Raw genomic sequence first — 23,819 nt, 5'->3', positions numbered from 1 at the left:
CCTAGCCGCAAACCCTCGGCTTTGTCGGGTAGGGAGAGGAAGGGTGGTGGGAGCGGTGTGTCGGGAAGGGGCCGCGCCACACCGCTTACATTGCGTGGGAGGGACACGGATCCCGGTCCGTGCTGCTGATCCTGGACCGCAAGTGAGTTGCTCCAGGGCACCAGTGGTCATGGAAACGCAGCGATGGAGGAGGAGGAGTGACGCTGCTCACAAGTTCGTTCGCACGTGCTCCGTGCTCAACTGAACCGTGGGCTCATAGTGGCCGTGACACCCTCAGGAGTGCTGCCCTTAAAAGCCTTCTCCGCTGCAGAAAGGGTTCCTGTGGAGTGGTTGTTGGACACGGTCTTTTTTAGCTTCATTACTCTCGCGGGCCAGTCCAGAGTGTTTGCCGCGAGGCCCCCGCGGCGTTGAGCCGGAATGCTTTACGGCCGGGTGTCGCGTAATCCCCACTTGTGGAGTCGCTCCATGATTTGTTTTGCCACATTTAATTTTTTCTACGAAGTGTTTGTATATTTTCAAGGCTGGGCTTGGGCTGGGCTGTGCTTGGCTGGGCTCGCCGACGCAGATTTAATTCAGGCTGAATGGTTATCTCTGTCGGAAATTAACCGTCCAGTGTTTCAGCGCGTCGCCGGCATAATGGGTAAAGATAAAAACCCAGCGTAAGGCCAACAGCGGCTTTACGGGACGTCGTGCGGGACTGTCGTCTTTCAGTTATTTGCATGCTAATGACGTTGTGAGCCGTCGAGAATGAAACACGATCTTGAGTGCATTATGTTCGTCCAGCCCACGGACTTGTGTTGAAGGTGTACAGCATCGAAGGCATTGCAGCTATTAGGTGCAACAGAAATAATGATATGGCCGCCTACGGCTCCTCGATGTGTTTTTGGGTCGTGCCGCACGTCGTTCAGCACGATGCCTGGATGTGAAACTCCCGAGGAAGCTCTCAGCACGTGAAGCGAAAACGTAAAATGTCTTGTCAAAGAACACGTTCGTAAAACACGAACACGCAATCGTAAAGCGATGTAGAGAGCAAGCCCGAGAGATGTTTCTGATCGATCCTTTAGAAAAGTGTAACGCTTTGGAATATAACACTGTTTTTTGCTTGCTGTGTCCGAGCTCCCGAGTTTTATTTGTTTGTTCTGGGGAGAACGGAAGAAATGTGAGAGTTAGTGGCCCTAAAATGTATCTTTGTCGTGTTTTATAGCATTTCCCCAAATATATTCCTTCTGACTGGCGAGAAGCAGAGGCATTGATTTTCTGTGATGAACCACACGGCCGCGTGACCCCGGGGCCATGCATGGGGCTCCTTGTGTGCTCACCCCATGACCCCCTGACCCCACGAGGCTCTCTTTGAGCAGGGCTGTGAGCTTGGGTTCTCATTGAGAGCTGAAATTCATCTTTATGGGTTCAGCTCCAAAAACATTAATAATGAGTGAGCACTACCCTATTCTGAAACGCTCCACGTTGGACTTGCAATACAGAGGTCGCCGTTTTGATCTCCCAGCGTGGCAGTTGAAGCAACGGGGTTAAGCTTCTTAAATCTCCCTCTGTCCACCCAACGGTACGGGTACGCCGCACTGCGTCGATGGGCGGGTCCCGTGTGGTGGGGTAAAGCGTGGGTACTCCAACCTGTTCCCAGACGTCTGGCCAGTGTGATCGAGTGGGCCGAATGCCCTCTGGAGCGGGCTCGCTAGAGCCCCCTCTAGCGCGGTCCCTTCCACCAGCAATGGCGTGAGCTAGTAGTTGCAAAAATGTGGCCTTTTCATTGTGACACCCCTTTGGTTGGCGACGTCGCATGGAGCACAGTTTTCATTTCGAGGCCGGGTTCATTGAGAGCCGTTTTCATCGGTGTTCCAATCTGGTAATCACACTTTGCCTCATTATTACCACAGCATAACGTACATAGCTGGAATGTTATGAAAAACATGAATAACGCTCCATAATAGAGGGGTTTTTTGGGGTTAGATCGCGTAAATATGAATGTGTCGTTAAACCCACCACCACCCCAACACAGCCAATTAGTAAGGTTTGTTACGTAAACAAAACATGACAATTAGTTACTAGTACAGCACACCGGTGTGTTGGAGAATAAACCCACAACATTTACAATTCGAGGACGACGTTTCGCCAGTAATTACAACCAGCTTCATCAGGTGACAGCCAGAGTAAAAAACACTTTGCAACCTATGCTTGCCAGTGCTGAACCAATGAAAATCACGATTTATATGACGAAATTCAGCCATCAATTTTTGCCGGTATGAGGCAGGAAGACGTGAAGGCTAAAGCTAACAGAAACCCACGGTGGGGGGGGGGTACACTTTTTATTTTGCAAACGTGGTTAGGGGCCGTCCATAAATGACGTCATGCACCTGGGGGGGGGGGGGGGGTCCGACATTTGTGCCGATGTGTGACGTCACATCAAAATGCGCAACTTTAAATAAAGATAGACAACACGTTCTACTTAATTCAATATACTTTTTAAAAAATGTTTTCTCCTACAACATCAGAATGCAGCGCCACATTAAATACGCACTACAATGACAATAGTTTAAAGCGATTTGAAGCATGTTTTATTTTTGGGGGGGGCAGAGCTTTGTGACATCATATTTGAGGGGGAAGGGTCTGACTTTTTGTGACGCCGTGTGACAAAGGGGGGGGGGGGGTCAAAAATCTTCCAAAATCGCGTGACGTCATTTATGGACGGCCCCCTACATCTGAGCGAAACAAACACAGTGACTGATAATTGTTGTCCCGGTATGCGAATCGGTTCTATTTATGCAACGTGTGTACTGTACGTTCATGCATCTGCTGGAATAAGGTGAAGGCACAAGCCCTTTTCACCTGGCAATAAAATACTCTCCATGTTATATGGAGATAAACACAGTGTCCGTTTTATAGGTTTTCATCCATAAAATCTAATAGCTTATTCGACAATGGCCGTTGAATAACAATGAGTGTGTCCCCTCTCCAGTTCTGTCTAGGTGCTAAACCCAGCAGGCTCGCTACCTGGACCAAAAATCCGCAGACACCGTCTCTGTTTTCGCACACACAAAAATTAACCACGTTTGCAAAAGAAGAATAGCGTCTTCCCCGTGGAATTCTGTTGGCCTTAGCCTGCATATCTTCCTGCCTCGTGCCAGAAAAAAATAATGGCTTAATTTCCTCATAGACATCGTGAAACCTCATTGGTCCAGCACTGGCAAGCATAGGTTTGCGTCCCCTTATTTATGTTTTCCATTACAATCCAGCTATACGTTATACGGCGCTAATGATTAGGCACAGTCATGTGGCTCGGGCAGGTTAGGTTCCTTAATCTCCCAAGTTAAGACCTTTTCAGCTTTAATCCTGTTGCACCTCTTAGACACACACATACACAGTCGAGATGCTCATGCAAGTGCTTTTGGAGGACACGATATCTGTTCTGGGCCATATCAATACAGACATTGTCCCAAAAAAATCCACACATTTGTCAGTAACATTAACCTTAAAACGGAAGAGATATAACACATTCCTGCGGAGGGAGCTGGTAGGAACGTTGGGTTGCTCGGTCAATGGCCAGGGTCAACGGCGGCGTGGTGTATTCCGCAAATATGCCCGACTGTGAGGGCGGGCACAAGCCGACGTGAGTAGGTTAAACGTTGAGTTTTATAAGGGCACCACGGGGTGACCAGCCCCTTCCCACCCAGCCCCACCCCTCCCACCCCCCACCCAGCCCCTCCCCACCCTCCCCACCCAGCCCCTCCACACCCTCTCCTCCCCACCCAGCCCCTCCCTCCCCACCCAGCCCCTCCCTGCACGACGGACACAATCATCCCCTGTGGGCTGGTGTAACTAAGAGGTTCCTACCAGTAAAGTATGCAATGTATTGGGCAATGACTTTTCATAGCAGAAGGCGTTTTTTCGGAAATGGCCCTTTTTTCTTATGATGAAGGAAAATTGCAGGAAACTCCGTCTATTACATATTTATTCCTTTCAGGCTTCGGGTTATTGACGAACGTTTTGGGTTGCTGTTGTTGCGTGTACTATTGTACAACTGCTAACACGCTGTTGTAGTTTGTGTTTGTTTATTTTTCATTTTGTTTGTGCCAATGCGAAACTGATCATTTTCATCCACTGAATACTTCCAATGTTTATATCAGGGCTGTTCTATAAATTAGACAACCTCAGTCAAAATTTGAATTCCATCTTAGCAAAAACATATGGGGTATCGTTTTGAAATGATTTGTATTACATTTGAAATAAAGCAATGTTTTGACAGAGAGGAAACTGAATGCACCATCACGGCATGGGTGAAGGAGTCAGTTTGTCTTAGTACGTCCAACACCGCGGTATTTTACGAGCATATCTCCCTCGTCACGAATTGTGGACAAATAATATCACTCTCAATCGCAGTCCCGATTTATTGACATTCCATGCCTGAGCGAAAATCCGCTTAATTTTGATACCAATCGTAGACGCATTTCACAATGTACATTTGAATTTGTGGGACGGCTCATGAGCAGTAACGTTAGTCAGGAAATTAAAAAAGAATTATCACCCATGGCAGCATTTTAAATTATGGAACTGACGACAACAATTCCTGTTCTCAGGTATAAATTGCTTTGTAACGTATTCCTAATTTGATAGTTATTCTCTCGACGAAACTGACATCAGCAGCATGATAATTCTCTTTCTAGGGCTAGGATTGCACTTTCCGGATGCTTTCAGCTGATGTAATAACAACTTGAGTGCCAATTTCCTGAGAGGAAAACACCAGGTCAAAGTTACACCCAAGGAACAACAACTCGGTGTTGCGTAATGCTCGCAACTTCAAAAAGGGTTATATAATTTTTGTTAAGCGCAGCTCGAGTGTCACTTAAGTTGGCCCCTTTTCCCCCACTGCTGCCCCTATTAAGCGCGGCCCCAGTGTTCGATGAGGACACAGATGAGGGTTTTTATTTACTGGGGGGGATGGGGGGGTGTCGAGGTAGCCGGGCGTGCGAGAGAAGCCAGCAATCGACACGCCTAGCGGACCAATCAAGTGCTCACTCCCAGCGGCACTCGCTTTGACACAGTCAGCCGCGAAAGATGGAACGCTTCAAAAGCTCGGAACAGAGCTGCATTGTGTCAGGCTCTCTTCAATGATTTCCAACGGAGGTTGAATGTGTTTATTCGTCAGCTCTCTCTCCGTCTGTGTGGCCATCCGTAACGGTGGGGTTGCGGTGGGGGGTGAAAATGATAGTTCCTTTCAAAGTTATAATTTGTGAACCAAACAAAAGTAGAAATATGGTTTTGTTATTAAATAATTTCCCTATTTGAAAACTGTCCAAATTGATCGAAGCGTTGCTCAAAACGTGCTGGTACACACAAGCACAACAATGGCCATTAGCAAATATGCAAACACGTTTGTGCATTTGTGTTACAGAGTTCGCTTTACAGAAGCCACGCATATGCATAATTTATTCCACTGTATTACATCTCCCTTTGCCAGGTGACTTCTGTGTAATTGTTCAACCTGCACAGACATGGGCCTCCCTCTGAGGATTCGCTTGTGCCGTTTGTTGCGCGCAGGCCTGGGGCTTACATTCGGTGGGAGACGAAGAGGAGGATGATGACAGTGCCGCAGAGCCGGAAGAGCCGACCGTCCCGCAGCGAGACGCGCCGGAGAGCCGCGGCGAGCAGCGAGGCTGGGACTCGGCGCACGAGGAGAGAGGGGACGACGGCCAATCAAGCGAGCCTGAGGGTGACAACGCCACCGCCACCAAGTTGCACTTCACAAAGGTGATGCCCGTTATTTCATTTGACTCCTTCTATTCTTGTATGTACTGTACGTATGTTGAACTTCTTTCGCACCGTACGTAGCCAACCGTGCTGATCGGAGGTGCTGGGGAAGGACAACAAACGAAACACAAAAAGCAATTTCCTGCACCACAGTCGTCAATTATTCCAGCATCGGGAGCAGGATACAACCCGGTCTTGCTTGATTGTTACTGTGTATTCAGTGGTGCGTTTCCTATTCATGGCTACCACATTATTATTATTATTCTTCAGTCTCTGGTCTTCCTGGTCTTTCCGTTATTGTATATTAAGTTGGGAAATGTTTTGGCCAAACTGCAGCAGAAGGTGTTTAATTATTTATTTTTTGCCCATGAACCACAGAAAAATTAGGTTTACTCTGGAGGTGGCATGTATTTAGTGAAATGCAAGTTGCAGCAATGGCGAATAAAAGTAGAACATGTGATAACAAATTTGTTCAATAAGGTTATTGAATAATTCACTTTTATTGGCAATTTAAAGATATGGATACAACTCGGGTTTAGCCATCTCAGGCAATGGCGGAGCCAGGATTTTCAGGTAGGGGGGGCAACCCCTCCAGCAATGGAAAATGATAGAGGAGTTGATCATTGTTTTTTTACCCTTTTATCTGGCAACAAAACTGACACCTTTTTTACGAGGAGTCATGTTTGCATAGACCACAATACCTGCAGTCATAATGGACCAGATGACGCCAAAAGGCGCACAACTCAAAGACAATGCACCATCAGAGAATGAGAGCTCGGGATAAGCATTTACACAAGGAAAGCTGTCTCGGGTGTGGACCAATCAACTTCAAGGACAGTGCATACATTATCAGAGTTATGTTTTTTGTTTGCATTATGACTGAAGGTATTGTGGTCTATGCAAACATGACTTCTCGTAAAAAAGGTGTCAGTTTTGTTGCCAGATAAAAGGGTAAAAAAACAATTATCATATTTTTTACTGCCAAATGAGGTACCAATGGTGATAGAGGAGATGTTAGTAAGTAAGGACTTGTCCCTTGCTTTTTATTTGACGCGTGTACGGCAATGGCGCAGCCATCGATCGAGGGTCAAATTCGAACCGTGTGTGACCGGCATCGCGCTCGCTGAAGGTGTTTTCCTTCAGGGAAGTCGTGTACTGCATACGCAACTGCGCACAATTATGTGAGTCACTTATAACAGCTTTGCCGTTACTTATTGCCAATTTTGGACTCAGACTATTGTCCTATCATCTCATAGAGTCCCTGGCACATAATAATATGCTACACAGTGGCAGTGGGGGTCGCAAAATGCCGATTTATTACTAATAAACCCCAATGATCCGATCGAAATTAGAGATTTCGATCGGATCAATGGGGAGCACGTGCCACCCCCCCCCGGCTTCGCCAGTGATCTCAGGTGGTACCAACAAATACATATTTGGTCTTGGCCCATGGAATATTTGTTTCCTGCCATGGTGGTCTTTCCGTGGAATGTTTTAATGTTCAAGCAATCCGTAAGGGATCATAAAACAGGGCCGTGCAGGTTATAGAAATCGTTTGGGTCATCCGACCTGCGCAAGTATATTTTCCAAGATAAATGTAACGCTTCAAAATATGAGAGTAGTTTAAATAATTGAATAAAAAAGATACATTATTAATGTGCATTGGTGGCAGATATTCGTCCATCCTGAGCGCTTAACCTACATTTTCAGTTATATTCCATGATTCATTACACTGATGCCCTAATCACACTGTAAAATAAGTTAATGCTGTCATAAATCTATGTAATTTATGTGGCGGTAAGCTCTAAATGCCCTCTGACATGTGAGAAATTCACGCGCGTTGCAGTACTTTGGGCGTGCGGGCAAATTTTCTAATCCAAGCGTCGCTCGAGTGTGCGGCGAGGCGATCGACCATAAATATCTCACGTGGCCTTCCGCAGTAACGCTCGCGCACCTGTGTAGGTAAGGCCGGTGACCCCTGCAGGTCACCAGAGTTAGAATGCGATGAGAGGGGATGAGGTAGGAGAGTGCGTGGAGGTGAGTAGAGTGAAAAGTAGAGTTTGCTCTGCGATTGCTGTTACAAGCAGGTAGAGAGGTGATGGCTTGATTTTATTTCCAAAATCTGTATGTTTCTTTGCTTGTGCTTAACATCAATTGTGGACTCATGTATTGGTTGAACACAAGACATGCTCAAATGGATTTTGTGGCTCACGATGGTGGTTCATATCATCCGCATTATGAAATGCGGTGTATTCCACTCGCGTTTTCAGATCCTTTGCTCAGATGCTTTTTTTGTTCATGAAAAAGAAATTGAGTTTGTTGTCGATGGTCAGGATGGATAAAAGTCGGTTGAATTATGCGAACAGATGAAAACTTACCGTTTATAAGAGATATCCGTGTATGAATCGTGGATAAGTAATCATTACGGCTAGATGTGCCAGCCGACAAAGTATCTTGTCCAAGGAAATCGATTCTTGATACGCCACGGGCACGGCATCACTGCAATTGAGAAACGGGCACGCTTGCCCGCGTCAACAAGTGCAGCACTCGCCGTGCCGTGTACAGGTTAAAGCGATGGCTATTGAGTAATCCATATTTTTAAGGGCCTTGTCGATTCAGTCTGAGATGAGCAAACCCAGCACTGGACACAATGGGGGAGGATTAAGTGGCTTGGCCTGGCTTTGCTCGTCCAATACCCATCATGTTCTTTCAACTAAACAAGGCTCTTTTCTTGAACACGTGTTGTTTTTAATTCAGAACTATAAATATGGCATATGTATATACTGCATTGGCGGTGGAACATAAGTGCAAAACAAAAACTCAACATATTCGTCAAGAACTGCCCTAAAAGGAAAAAAAAGAACAAGTGGTATTTTTGGCAACGGCCCCTTTTCTGCTTCTCTACTGTAAAGAAGGGACATTGGCTGTACCGTCGCCTGTTGTTCGACGTATGTGTTTTCCTTTTAGGGCAGTGTTCTTGCGGAGCGTTTTGAGTTTTTGGCAGAAATATGGAAGTAATTTATGGCATTCAGTGGTTAATATTGAACAGCGAAATGATAAAAATGTTTTGAATAGTCTGCAATTAGGCACGTGTGTGGTGTGTTTTTTTAAAGCAACGTTTTATGAAAAACGTAGAATTAAAATTTCACACATCCAGTGGATTGATTTAATAACGAATTTAACAAATAATTTGCGAGCATCGGTCTCGAGCGACCTCGATTATTCTGAATATTTACAATTCTGTGCAATCATACCATCGCGTGTCACCCTCCTCCAAGGCCAAAATAAATGTGCACACATTAACATTGTGCAGACGTGTACATCTATCTGTGGCATTGAGATTACTCCAATGCATTTCCTTGGCATATTTTGATACAAGTGCACATATTTTCTGTTGTAATTTTCTCCAATTATTTTTTTTGCTATCCTTTACATTTTCTTCGCGGGGTTTCCGGTCGTGGCTTTTTATCTGTGTCCCTGACCGCAGTGCCAGACGTACAGTCGCTGGCTTTTCTGCTCCGTCGTGTGTGTCACATGGGGCGAGAGCAGACGCACAGTCAATATTTCCTCGAGTTAAAATGTTACTGCGCTCCTAAAAACTAAAAAATGATCAACATTTTTTTTTTGCACGGGGTATCCAGCGCATTCGTTTTTATTTATGTAGATGATTACAATTCTCAAATAGTTTGTTTGCGTTTGCAAGACGAGAGGCGATTTCGTATTTACAGATTGCACGTGCCGTACTGTGTGACTGTACCTTGGCGAGCAGTCTGGGCACGTGCAGGGTAAATATGACGCCTTGGCAGACCACTGCTGCAGCCTTATCACCAACGGCGTGAATCTATTCGGCTCTCAACATATGGCTTGGGAATCAATTATTATTGCTTACATTTCTAACGGGACACGTGCAGCAGCCATATGAAATGCATAAACATGTTTCGCAAATCTTCCGGCAAGAAAATGGCAATCGTTGGTTGGGTTTACCCTTATTTATTTAATATTTCACAAGCGCACATTTATTTTGACTTTATTATTGGCGGGCTTGGGTGCTCTTCCCTCATCACTAACCCGTATGGTGAAGTATGGTGGAAAAAAAACTCCCATGACCAACATAGTGTGGGAAGACCTTCATCCAGCCGTAGATTTAAATAGGACTGTAAATCTATTATTTAACAGACTGCTAGCTCGAATTTGTATTAGTTACAAACTAAATCACGAATCCAAAACGGCAGTTTAATGTATCTATCGTCACTGGCCTGCCCTAACGGGAGTAAAAGGCTGCATGGTTCTCCCAGTTAAGGCCAACTCAATTCTTCTACAATTATCCACGATAAAACATGGCAGCAAAATTCTATATTTGAAGTTTTCGTGACTGCAAGGATCCATACTCTTTGGTTCTTTCGGTAAAGTCACGTAGATAAAAAATAATAATAAAAAAATGAAAATAACTAAATAAAATCACGACTTTTCGGATGCAACACAAGCTTCCGTCATCAGGTGGAACAGCCACAGCTAAATTACTGTAGTGAGCAAAATTACTGTAATTTTATATAAAAAAAACTTTTTTTTATTTTTATTTTTTCATCTACGTGACTTTACCGAAAGAACCAAAGAGCATGGCAGCAAAACTTCCAGCCGAGGATGCCGGCTCGCTGCACCCAATTGCACAGAAGATTGCCGTCTTTTATCAAAGCGCCCAGATGCATCCCGGGAATTTCGCTGCTCGCTCAATCCAAGGCAATGAAAGTTAACGAGTTCCTGATCATTATTCAAGTGCCAGATGGCAGTCGCGTCGTCGGCACGATATGTGCATTGGCAAAGAGCAATGCATCACATTTAACAGTTCTGCGGAATTACGTAAATTCACCAGAGTGGATAAATCTGTGAATAAATTGAGCAAACAAATATAAAGGGTCATAATTTGCGACATCCACGATACTTTTGTGCTTTTCCCCCTCCCCCCCTACATTTTCATGCAATGAGAGTGCGAAATGCGCTATTATAACTGGGTGCGTTTCGATCGTGAAAATATTATCCAAGAGTGGCCATGAATAGTATCCTCCCTTTTCTCTCGTTATAAACCACGGCGCTTAACTAAAGTCTTGGATAGGGCTGAGGAGTGTCCCTCGGAAATGTTGTTGTTGTTCTTGTTGATCCTTTGCCAGGGATCTTCCCAAAGCCCGTAACTCTTTCAGGCACACAGCAGCGGGCGTCACCGTGCGCACCCCATCGCAGATGGTCCTCCGCTCGTCCTCGCCTCATGATTTGCCTCCCTTACTCTCCACACTTGCACTGGAGACTCCTTGTCCATGTGTGGGGGGGAGGGGGCTGAAAGGGGATAACCCCCCCCCGCTAAAGGCTCAGTCAAATTGATTTTCTACTCAGGAGAGGTGTTCACCTCTCATTCACAGGCTGGAGCCAGTGGTGAAAATTCCACAGTGTTGCGACAGGTGAGGTCCACCCATAGGAAAACCACCGTTTGGTTACTCCACAGAGTGACATACATTTTGTGAAGCCCAGGAGGGTGATCGGCTGAGTTAATCCCCAACCAGGATTTTTTTTATTCGCAAGCTTCCGATTGTGAGCAGCTTACCCCTCCCGCTGGGACACCGGGCCCGGGTTTTGCCACCAATTCTTACAGTCGAGCAGAAAAAAAAATGTTGGCACAAAACTGAGTACGATGTAGCAATGGGCGATGCAGCCGTTTCTTCGGAACACAGCGGGCGAGAGACAGAGCAGAACGCGGGATCGACGCAAGTAGATCACATCGCTGCCCATTCTGCTTAGAGTAACACTTGTTTAATATCGATTGTGTCGAGCACCCCCAACCCCACTTTTTTGTATGGCCCCCTCTTTAACTAAAATCATGTCACAGGGTTGCTAGCCATGTTGTACAGACGGTGGCAATGTAAATGCAGAGTAATTTTACACGTGCGGAAATGTTGCCAATCCACTGCGGATCTTGGGGGGTAGAAGAATGTGTGGGAACCTACGTGTCGGAGCATAGTATAGTACAACAATGGATATTGCGACACTGCCTTTTGTTGACACCTTATCCCTGCAGCAGCCTACAGCACCTGCGTTATGCGCTATGGTCACCCATCAAAGCACTGTCCAGGCTCAAACCTGCTTAGCTTCCGAGATGAAATGAGATCGTCGTGCACGTTGCCTGAGATGTCGTCATGTTAAATTACTGCGGAATTAGATTTTCACGTGGCTGGAAACATTGTCTGTGAAAAACAATCAGGGTCTAAGAATCTTTCATTTGGAAGCATTAATTGCCAAAGATCAAATGTAGCTCTCACTAGTTTTAGTTATTTTATTATGTCTGTGGGGGCCTTATGTTGGTTATAGCAGCAGCATCGTTGTTTGTTCAGAGTCTTTAGATGGTGTGATTTTTTTTCTTCCCGACCGGCTCTCGGTGAGAGGCTCGTGACCTGCAATGTTGACGCACGTACGCGCTCGCAAAACGATCCTGAGGCTACATTAGTGGATGGATCCCTGTGTGTGAGCGTGAGTGGGCGCGCATGTGCGTGCGTGTGCTCAGGTAGCCGGGTGTGGCGCTGGCCCCCCATTGATGCTCGCTAACAGCACTTGCCCCAACAGTTCAAGGTTATACGGGAGAGCTTTGTCTTTTGTGTGTGCGTGTGCGCCCTGTGCTTATTGCAGCGTTGGTACCATCGCGTAATGCACCCCGGCTCCAATCCCGCCGCAATCACAGACTCGCCGCTCGTTAGAAAATTTGCCTGCGCTGTGCGTTCCGCTTTGGTTGCCTCAAGTGTTGTCTATCGTGCCGATAATTAACTACTGCTGACGATTTTTCCATAAATTTAAACTGTGAAAATATATTATGCTGTTAGATGAAATAAGATGCCGCCTTTTTTCTATGTGTTTTTTTTGCTAATCTTGCATGGGTGAGCTTCACGAACAGCGTGGAGAATGTGGTCAGTATCGTGCACTGAAATGCTTTCTCATTTACTTGTCCACATAGACGGGATCTGTGGACAGGCCACACTGCATTGTTATGTCTACACAATTACACAACAGCATCATAACATGAACGGCCCGATGCATGCATCACCTTCATATATGGAGAGATTAGACACAAGCCACAGCAGCGTGACTGTGGCCATACAACCAAAACTACGGACCACACAGTAAACCACTAGTGCGCGCTCCATCAACGGAGGAGGGGGAATAGCGAAACAACACTAACTCTGTCCGGATGCCCTCTGGTCATGGCTTGCAGACCTGGACATTGGCATTCGCCTCCTGAACACGTTGCCACCGTGCGCAAGAACAAAATAGTCGCCGACGATCTTGTTGCGTGCGTCGTTTGATCGTGTCGCAGGTCTCCGTGGTGGAGTCGTCGTCGTCACTTGAGCTGCGCGGGGAGACTTGGGGCCCCGGCGAGGGGGAGTTGAGATGGGGGAGCGGAAGGAGCTTGGGCAGCGAGGAGGACGAGAGCGGCGAGGAGCGAGCCCTGATGGAGCTCGCCGAGGACTGCGACGGCGTGAAGGAGCGGCTCAGCGAGCGACTGGAAAAAGGGCTCGTGTCGCATTCTCCACCACCTGGCTCTCATGACCACAGGTCTGCCTCTTCATTCATTCATTCATTTTTTTTTTTATCATACTCGACCATCGCTGGTCAGTGCGAATAGGTGATTGTGGGGAGCATAGAGGTACATCACAACAACGGGTTTTCACACACAGCCCTCTGCTGGCCACCATGTAACGGAGGCCTGCAGCCTCCCCATGACAATCGGTTTGTGCTTAGTGGTCGCCCATTCAAGCACTACCCAGCTTAGCTCCCGTGATCTGACAAGAGTGGGCACATTCCGGGCGATTTGGTCATCAGCTCTATGTAGGAGTTGAGTCTGGGTAGTTTCCACCTCTTCCAAGGCATCCAGGCCAATGTGGAAAAGCGAGTAAAAAATACCCTCTAGCGGGGCTCCTGGAGCTTCCTCCAGCGGAAGCAGTGGCGTAAGAAAGACATTGCAGGACATCACCTTTACCCATCATTTATTACGTAGCACAGCCTTCTATTAGCGTACCGCAGCTTTAATGTGCTACTGCGTGACCCGTGTGTGTATGTGCTGTTAAACTAAACAATTTTTCGTTTTGCCAGGTAAGGCTACACTGAGTTATACAGCTCTTTTTCAGGTGCGACCCGGCCACAAATGATAGCTCAACGAAGTGGCTTATCGTGTGGAAATTTATAGCAGCCAAATACTCTAAACGCACGTTTCTAAATGTGGAGGGAAAAACCGGAGGACCCCGAGAAAAGTCCACGCGGCCATGGGGAGAACATGCAGCTTCCAACTTTACAAGTGTCAGGGTCGGGATCGAACCCACAACCTCCTGTATACCAGGCGAGATAGTTAACATCTGTGGTCTTACCCATGAGTGTGCTGCTCTCTCACTGACAGAGAGAAGGTGCTGCCTGCGGAGCATGTGGACAGTACAGGAAGCCCTGGCGCGCCTGCCCAGCACACTGCCCAGCACGCTGCCCAGCCCGCCCCTCTCCTGCGTGACGTCGCGCTTGGCACGGTGGTGAGTGGCACTCGCACCCACCGCAGGCGGGCCCCCCCCCCCCCTCCCCACTAATGATGCTACTAAGCGGTGTGATTTAATTTACAGTGTTAATTAATCTGTTTATAAGGACCTGCATCATAACTGAGCCTGTGTCTTGGAATAGAAAGGCCTATCACTTGTTCAACCCTTCCCTTTTCTTTTCAGTGCAGTGTGATTCACCAAAATTGGAGTGTGCATATGTGCAGTAAATGAAACATGAACTAGTCCTGGGCCTTCCCTAAGCTGCCTTAAATGAATACCTGGTCCCGTGTGAGATCATCGGCACTGGGTAGACAAAGACGACCGGGCTTGGTCCTGGTCACACCATACACTCGTACACCATGGCAGCCTCCATAGGTGCTCACTAACGGCACTTGCTGCAACAGAGTATGTAGGCTTTATGGGGAGATCTTTGTGTGTGTGCGTGCACCTGCTGCGTTAGTGTGAGTCCTGCGCTCAATGAAGTGTGTGTTTTAAAGGGCCTCATCAGCTGCTTCTATGGCTCATTTTGTGGCAGCGAAACACTTGACCGTACAACATAAATCACCCGAGAAATATTTTATCTTTTTTGTCGAGCGAGGATTCCCCTGCGCGCGTTTAACCAACAACCCGCACCTCCCGCTGTGCAGCAGCATGATCTGATGCCGCGGACGTCGGATGAGGGCCCGTCGGATGGAGGCCCGTTGGGTGAGGGCCCCTCGTTTTCAGCCGACCCCGAGTCCGTCACCGACGCACGTGACGTCCTCTCCAAGACGCTGCTGCACAAAGGCCTGGCGGGGGACCAGGCCCCCGAGCCGTCTCCCTGCAGCTCCGACGAGGGTGAGGCGGCCATCGCAGAGCAAACCTCCTCCTTCGGTTCCGTTTTGTCCGCTCGGCACCGACAATGAGCCATGCATCAGTCGTGCCGCCTGCTGACAACTCCAGGCTCATTTCTTTAAGATCTTTCTTTGCCACGTCTCTCCCGTCTTACTTTCCTCGATTCTTGCACGTTTTGAGTTTATTTTCATTTGTTGCGCGGAATAATCCCGTTTAGCTGGTTGCCCGGCTATTTGTCAAGGCACCTCGGTGGTGTGTGAGCACAGCAACAACAAGATAAAGGCAAAAAACGTCAATATTGCAGATACCGAGAACAGGGTCCTGAAGGAATATTTCAGAACTAGCAAACGAGGTAATTGACGGTCGTTATACATACGTCATCGTAAACTTCATCATCATGAGCAGCTATAATCAAGTCACTGTTGGATGACCCATCACCATCTCTCATGGTCATGCAATGCAACAATCCACCGACATCACTGTGTCCAAACCATCGCAAACTTCACAGCCGTATCGTCCCTACCAGAGTTGTTTTGTATCATAGTCGCCTTCGCATTTCTGCACTCCTCAATCTTTGCATGTCGATACACCCGGGGTTCCTCCCAGGCGCAGAACATGCGGGGAACTAAATACGCAGCTCATTAATACGCTCCCTGCAGAGACAGCGGGCACTATTTTGGTGAGGAAGGCATTCTTCATTGCTGCTGGAAGGTTTAGTGGTCACTGAGCAGAGCGAGCAATTTGATTCCCCTCGCCAGCTGCTAACGTTGGGGCGCAGGCGGCCACGGAGTGGGCGGCATTTGTTTTTTCCTCCGCTGTGCACGTTCCTGCGCACGTAATGCACAGGTAAAACGAAAAAAAAAAACGAATATTCCAAAAACCCAACCTCCCATAAACAAACCACCGTTCGTTCACGGAACGCCGCTTGACGGCTCTAAAATTTTGCGGGGAACTGTGGTGGCGTTTTGTATTGGCGGCACCGCGTTGCGTCAGCGGGCATATAAACAAGCACACTGCGGTCATCACTCATCGTTATTTCGCGAGCGGCTCAGCCTGCTGCTGCTGCTGCCACCGCTGCTGCCGGCAGTAAATACTGCGCTGCTTACACCGCAGCGCTTGCGTGCCGTGCTCAGTGGAACGAGAGCGGCGAGGATCAGGTGCCTGCAGCCGGCTGGCCACCAGGGGGGGGTGATGTGTCGACTTGCATCACGGGCGCAAAGGAATCGTATCGAGAGGAGTTTTTACTGGTAGGAACCTACTGGTTCCACCAGCCCACAGGGGATTATTGTGTCCGTCCGTCGTGAAGGGAGGGGTTGGGTGGGGAGGGTGGGGCTGGGTGGGGAGGGTGGGGAGGGGCTAGGTGGGGAGAGTGGGGAGGGGCTAGGTGGGGAGGGGCTGAGTGGGGAGGGTGGGGAGGGGCTAGATGGAGAGGGTGGGGAGGGGCTGGGTGGGGAGGGTGGGGAGGGGCTGGGTGGGGAGGGTGGGGAGGGGGCTGGGTGGGGAGGGGCTGGTCACCCCGTGGTGCCCTTATAAAACTCAACGTTTAACCTACTCACGCCGGCTTGTGCTCACCCTCACAGTCGGGCATATTTGCGGAATACACCACGCCGCCGTTGACCCTGGCCATTGACCGAGCAACCCAACGTTCCTACCAGCTCCCTCCGCAGGAATGTGTTTTCTTCCTGTCAGGCAGCGCGCACTTGGTCCGGGAGACGCTTGAAAACTGACGTTGTGTGCCTGAAGTGTTATTTTTTTGCGGCTGATGCAGATGCGCTGTAATTGATGGGAGCAGGAGCACGTGGGTTGGAAATAGAGTGTGCACTTTTTGTCAACGCCCAAACGCGTTGTTACTGCTTGCGTTTTGGCAGCATCGCGCACTGACATGGCTTTTTATTGCGGATGCATTCCGTGATTTGTTGGGCTTCCTTGGTGTTGCACATTTGCCGTGAAGGACCATCGCTCTTAAGGCTTTTATTTCAAAGTGTCCTATCAGTGCAGTGGATTAACCGCACGACTCGCAGAAAGCGTAGGAGTTAAAAAAAAATCTTAATCGAGATTTCGACTCGGCCTTTCATCCCTCTGCGGTGAATAAACCCAGCAGTGAGAAGTTGAACATTTAGGGATGTGCTTTGGATGAACTCTCGCCCCGCTCCAAAGGAATGTGGAATTTCCACCGCTGGCTTCGTGCTGTCAAAAGGGAGCAGAGCTGCGGCTCCGTGTTGTTCCTTTGGGGCCGTCCATAAATGACGTCACGCACTTGGGGGGGGGGGGGTCAGACATTTGTGCCGATGGGGGGGGGTTTGAGAAATGTGACGTCACATAAAAATGCGCAACTTTAAATAAATATAGACAACACGTTCTACTTAATTGAATAGACTTTTAAATAAAAAATTTCTCCTACAACAGAGTGCAGCGCCACATTAAATACGCACTACAATGACAATAGTTGAAAGCGATTTGAAGCATTTTTTATTTGAGGGGGGGGGTCTGACTTTTTGTGACGAAGGGGGGGGGTCAAAAATCGTCCAAAATCGCGTGACGTCATTTATGGACGGCTCCTTTGAGCTGGAAACCACTGGCGTGGCTTTGATAATGGGGGGGGGGGCGTTGGTAATTAAGAGCGCAGCCTCAGCGTGGTTCAAACAAAGTGTTGTTGTTAAAGCGGTGAAGCATCCCCCCTTCAGTGAAGCCATGGCGAGGCCTAAGCAAAAACAAATGTGTGGCAAGAGCCTGGGGCCGCCATACGTCCACTCGGTGTATTCCTCGTTGCTAAGCAGCCTCGCTGTTTGCAGACCCCCGTGTTTATCCATTGACAAAATCGTTGCCGTCCCGAAAATTGCAAGGAAGCGGGATTCTTTTGCCGTGATTGTCTCAAACACGCAACGTTTAGAGCAAACGCGCACAGCTGAAATGCATTTGATGGCCTCTCCGGCTATGGCGAGTGATGAGAAAGACAACGTTTTCGAGCGGCTAATAGGGAGAAAATGTGACTGGTGAATAATAAGAATGATGTGTGCAATATTTGTGTGGCAAGCTTTTTGCCGCGATAGTCGCTGACTTGGTCGAGGGCTTGTGTGGGTGTGAGCACCTCGCCCACCTGGGAGAGCGGACCCCCCTCGCAGCCTCCCCCACGCCCCCACCCTCATCCCCCCTTCGAACCCACTCCTCCCCCCACGCCCCCCACCCCACGCCCCCCACCCCACGCCCTCCCCCCCTTCGTCCCCCTCCTCCCCCCACGCCCACCCCCCACCTCCCCACGCCCCCTCCTCCACCTCCCCCACGCCCACCCCCTCCTCCCCCCTTCGCCCCCCTCTTCCCCCCACGCCCCTCTCCACTTCCCCCCACGCCCACCCCCTCCTCCCCCCCACGCCCACCCCCTCCTCCCCCCACGCCTACCCCCTTCGCCCCCCTCCTCCCCCCACGCCCACCCCCACTTCCCCCCACGCCCTCCCCCTCCTCCCCCCCACGCCCTCCCCCTCCTCCCCCCCACGCCCTCCTCCCCCCACGCCCCCCCCCCTCCACCACCCCCCTTCGCCCCCCATTCCCCCACGCCCTCCCCCTCCTGTCCCCTCCTCCCCCACGCCAACCCCCCCCCCCCCCCCAGCAAGTGCCTGCCCTGGTACCCGTGAATCGAGGTGGGGGTGTTGCATGCACGCTGTGTTCCCTTTTTGTCCCACCACTCTCAGTTCATTTCACGAATCGCGTCGGCTTGTTTTAGACTCTCCCGCCAACTTATCCGTGTGAATATAGCAGCGTGCGGTCTCGAACGAAAATAGCGCGTGCACGGTGTTACATATCGCAGTGTTTATTTATTGTGTTACTGGCAGGGCAAGATTTTGAAGATGGCTCTTAATAGGGGCACAACTGGAACGCACATCAGGGTATGCTATTGAAGGTGGACTAGGTTAAAAATATGGTGAATTGCAGAGGCGAGGAAAGAGCAGGTTGGAGCGATTTTGGAAGCTGAACTCGATAATGGGAAGTAACGTACCGACGTGAGTGAAGAATACATGTTTCAATACGTGCATGTGACCTGCTATTACGGGTGATGTGCATGAACGCTGATGAATGTAATGGAAAAAAAAGCTGAAGGAAATTGCACCAAGCGTGGAGAAGTGCACGCTTGGAATTGCACTGAAAAGACGGTAGGAACGCATTGGTCACAGAACACATTCCAGTTAGAGACATCGTGTTTTTATGGGTATGTTGAACTTATTTTGCACGGTACTTAGCCAACCGTGCTAATTGGAGGTGCAGGGAAAAGACAACAACCTAAACATAAAAAGCACTTCTAAAGGAATGAGTTTTTAATCTCAATCTAGATTGAAAAGTGCATAGCTCCAGTGGCGTCCTAATATCGGAAGAAAGAGCGTTCCAGACGGCCGCAGAATCGCATCTGAAAGCTCACGATGTGGCGACCGTCTCTGTTTGACGGCTAGCCAAAAGCCGCTGCAAGGATGACCGGAGTTGGCGTGATGTTTTATCCTCTTTGACGTGACCAGCAAGGTACTGTGGTTCATTTGTGGCAAGCACTTTTTGCACAATGAGTGCGGCATAAATAAACTGACTGTGAAGAGGAGTAAAGTGGGCTTGGATGGAACACGTTGCCGGAAGTGACGATGCCCGATTTATCGAGCCTGATGATGATCGGAGTGGCAGCCAATGGAGGGAAACGCACCTGTGACAGGACATTCACCGCGGAGATGGAGCGATGAAATCGGCTCCTGTGCAGGAGCTAGTTGGATTGTGGCATCACGAGACTGTGATGGGTGATGGCAACCTTCATGCAGCAGTGGATATATCTTGTCTCATGTTGATGATGATGAAAGCAATTTAAATTTTGGGCCTCTTTTGTTTTAGTTTGTAACGGAATTGTGAGCTGGGTTATCTTACAAACTTTCATAATATTTTGTGTACAGGATTGTCTTTTAGGTACATTTGAGGTGACAGCCAGTACATCTTGATTTAGATTCTTAAACATAATGGACTAAGATCGACAAAATCTTGTCACATCCCGATGACTTTGTCCCATGTTTTCTTAAATCACGTTCTGGCACCAACGTATGTGCACGTCATCTCATAACATAATTCATTTATATATGTCTCAGTAGTTTTTAGTACTGAGCTTCAGCCAAACCAATACAATAAAGAACCCCACTAATGGGCCGAGTCTATAAAGCAAGGAAGGATATTGTTAGGGTGAGGTAATCGCCAACGCAGGGGGCTGTTTAACATGCCACGATGTATTATCTGCTTCTGTTAATTCAATAAAATATTTCTGAACGACGTACGGGAGTCTGGTAATAATTAGAGGGCATCCATCAAATGGCTCGTAACAAAATAACATTTGGATTTTCTGCCCACACATTGCACTAATTGTTCTGGACCTCACCGTGGGGCTTTATGGTCTCAAATAAAAAATATATTTTTTACATATACAGTAACCTTGCGTTTATTACAACAATAAAAATCTACAACGAATTACTTTCTTTTTTATAAAACCCTTTTCCGATTTATTAACAATAGTACTGTAAATAGTACTGTATATAGAGTACAATATAGAAGCCACGGTTGCTTATGCAGATGATTCTTTTAAACATCGCAGTACTGCTTAGGTGGAGGGCTGTTTCGGTAATGATTGCGTCTGTGCCATAAATTAGTCGCCCTAATTAGCAACAGCGGGGACGCATCGCGGCAAGCGTTGGGAAGTGGTTTTTTTTGGTGGAGGAAAGCCACGACGGTCCCCCACGATCGGGCACGCGGCTCCCGGCCCAAATGGCACGCGTGCTGCCCGGTCTGGGCCATCAGCATTCGGCCGGCAACGTCCATTCATTACGGCACTTTGAGGGACTTCGCACTCCCGCGAGCATGTCCTCTGCCGCTCGTTCGCTCGATGAGGAGGTGCTGGAGCAGTGTGGCCGTGTCACTGTGTACACCCGCAGAGGGATGGACTTGTGAGTTTGCAGCGCGCACTGATTGCTTGCACAATCTGATTGCCCACCTGTCGTGGATTTCCCCCCAATTGTTCTCTTTTTGAAGTCACTTTCCGGGGAAACCTTGGGACATTAAAAGTAAGTTGGGTAACAATGGGCCCATGCAGGACGAGATGCCTCGCGTGGTATACAGGAGGTCATGGGTTCAATTCCGACCCTGACGCCTGCTGTATATTTGGGGTTTGCGTGTTCTCCCCGTGGTTGTGTGGATTTTCCTACGGATCTTCAGGTTTTCCCCTCCACATCTAGAAACACGCGTTTCAAATATTTGGCTGCCATAAACTTTCACGTGATAAGCCACTTCATTAAAGCTATAATTTGCAGCCAGGTCGCTTCTGAAAAAAAGATCTATATAGCTGAGTGGGCCTTACCCTGGTAAACTAAAAAAAGTGTATTTAAGTTTTCAAGATAGTGCATTTACACGTCATCGACCCTTCTCCGATATCGCTTGAGACGCTGCCCCTCACAATGCAATTCACGGGTTGGCATCAATCCCACGCCCGATCCCCTCCTCTCCTCCACCGATGGTTGTCGCACCGCCTCCCCGAATGTCGTAGTGGCCCGCAAGCCTTCGGAGTCGCTCACCGCCAGGAGCGTCCCGCCGTGTTCCACTTGAATGACCCCACGGTGGCGTTCAACCCCGGCTGTCACCGGCCACCGCGCGGATGAGATTCCACTCAGGAGTCTCAATTTAAATCGCGCGTCTCAGGCCAGCGGCAGCTGTTGCTGCTAGGGGGTGGTGGTGGTGGTATTCTGCCCAGTCCCAACCCTCGCTAATGTTACCCTTTTCATTGGCAAGGAGGTTCCTTCAGCGAGCGGTTTGACACGAGGCGCGTTGGTTTCATGTTGCCGGCGCGTGTGCACATTTTTGTAAGGGGATATAAATGACTTGTCGACTCGTACCATGGCAATGCACTGTGGCGTTTCTTATTATTTTGAAAAGGCACAAGTAGGCCCGTAGAAGTTGCAATGGAATGTTTGTTTTGGTGCTGAAAATGCTGAATGCTTCGTAAGCTTTTATTTTTCAGGTGCGTTTGATGTTTGGAAATGAGTCAACGTTTCAAAATCTACAAGCGTCGCACTTTCATCGCCAAAATGCAAAGTACACGCCCGTTTTCTTTAAGTTGAACGTGGGATTTAACTTTGACCAGATACAGTTTTGACTTGGGCACGAAAAGATAAGGGGAGGAGGTTTAAGTATAATAAGGATAAGGCTGGTTCCACCACAACAGTCGACAACAAATGAGCTCATAGTGGAAACAAGGAGTGGATATTGCCGTGTAATCATTATCTAACTGCTGCCTTTTGTCTTGAGGATAACAATGGAAGAATGCATTTTTGCTCGCTCGCGCAATCGACGAGCAGCAATAACGGAGTTTAATTGGGTGGACGAGCAGCAGATTCCTTTGGCTAACTTCATCATTTGCGCTGGTGATGTCAGCATCCACGTGTGGCCCCTCACCCCCTGAACGCTCACACGCACAACACAGCCCGTGCCGGAGCGTGGTCCCTACTTCCTGCCCAGCTGTGGGGGAATGTAGCCTCGCTCGCACGCTCGCTGCAGCCCTTCTGCGTTTCGTGCGCTCTCCCTCGCGCCGCTCCGTCACTGTCTCCTTCTCCCCCTCGCTCTCTCGCTCGCTGCCTCCTTCTCCCCCTCGCTCGCTCTCTCGCTCGCTCGCTACGTCGTCGCTGCCGCTGCCTCCTCCTTCCTCTCCCTCCCCCCCACTACCACCACCGCCGCCGACGACGCCGCCGCTCACTCCCGCATCCCTTCCGCTCCGTTCGCTCGGCGAATTTCCACGGCTCCGCCCTGCCCTAGCCAGCCCACGGCTCCGCGGCGCGTGAGAGCGCGACTGTCGGCGGGGCTCTTCTCCTGCGCGCGGGTCCCCCGGCCGTGGCGCGCGCGCGCGCGAACGCACGCGCGAGCGCACACGCACGCACGAACGCACGTGTACGCACGCGCGCACGTGATCGCACGCCGCGTCTGGGTGTGGTGGGGGACGGAGCGCGGCCGCTTGACGCACGAGGGCCCCCGGCACTCCATGGACGTGCTCGGGGGGGGTGGGTCGGCCGCCGGTCAGCAGCGACGCGTCGAGGCAGGATGTAGGAGGGATGTAGCCTCTTCCTGATTTCCCAGGGGCCGGCACAATGGAGTTTTGCGGTGAGTGTCACCCACCCCCCCTACACCGAGTCTGTGTTTGTGAACTCCTCTGATTTCTCTGCTGCTACAGCACTGTGGTGTGTCGCTTCAGTGGGCCTCCGCTGCTTGCTGCTGCTGCTGCTGTGGCGGTCCCGAGGCCGTTTGTTTGTAAATTAATGAAATGCATTCTCGCAGGAATTTAACAAAACACGTTGTCGTGTGTGGTGTTTGTGTGTCGCGGGTTATGGATATGGGTTGCAATGAGGGTGCTCAGTAGAAGCTGTTGGAGCACACACGTACGTGAACTACTGCGGTTGTCAAATGAAGTAGACTATAAATGTATTTAATAAATATTCATAGTTTCCTCATTTGAGTTTCAAGTGACATTCGCTCGGATGCAAAGTTTGATTTTGTTGTGTTAACGTTATCCACGATTTACGCGCGCGCTTTGCACCAAATGGAGCGTGCATAGTCGCGGCGCGGAGATTGGGACGCTGATGGGTTGTAACGCTTAAGGGATGTCACAATCTTTATTAT

The 23,819-nt window shown here is 49.1% G+C and overlaps 1 protein-coding gene across 3 annotated transcripts in view; it reads left to right on the top strand.

Annotated features, from left to right (window-relative positions):
• Window positions 1–23,819, top strand: part of LOC144729189 (uncharacterized) — a 133,080-nt gene that overhangs the window by 68,060 nt on the left and 41,201 nt on the right. For all 3 annotated transcript variants that reach the window (XM_078609227.1, XM_078609226.1, XM_078609228.1), the window contains exons 7-10: window positions 5,551–5,760; window positions 13,112–13,350; window positions 14,189–14,312; window positions 14,963–15,152. In XM_078609227.1, the coding sequence (XP_078465353.1) occupies window positions 5,551–5,760; window positions 13,112–13,350; window positions 14,189–14,312; window positions 14,963–15,152 (763 nt within the window). The remainder of the gene's footprint in view (window positions 1–5,550; window positions 5,761–13,111; window positions 13,351–14,188; window positions 14,313–14,962; window positions 15,153–23,819) is intronic.

This window comes from Lampetra planeri, chromosome 31 (genome assembly GCF_965212315.1).
Source record: "Lampetra planeri chromosome 31, kcLamPlan1.2.h2, whole genome shotgun sequence".
In the NCBI taxonomy this organism is placed as follows: Eukaryota; Metazoa; Chordata; class Hyperoartia; order Petromyzontiformes; family Petromyzontidae; genus Lampetra; species Lampetra planeri.
Note: the sequence above shows the minus strand (reverse complement) of the source record. Positions and strands in the feature narration are given on the sequence as shown.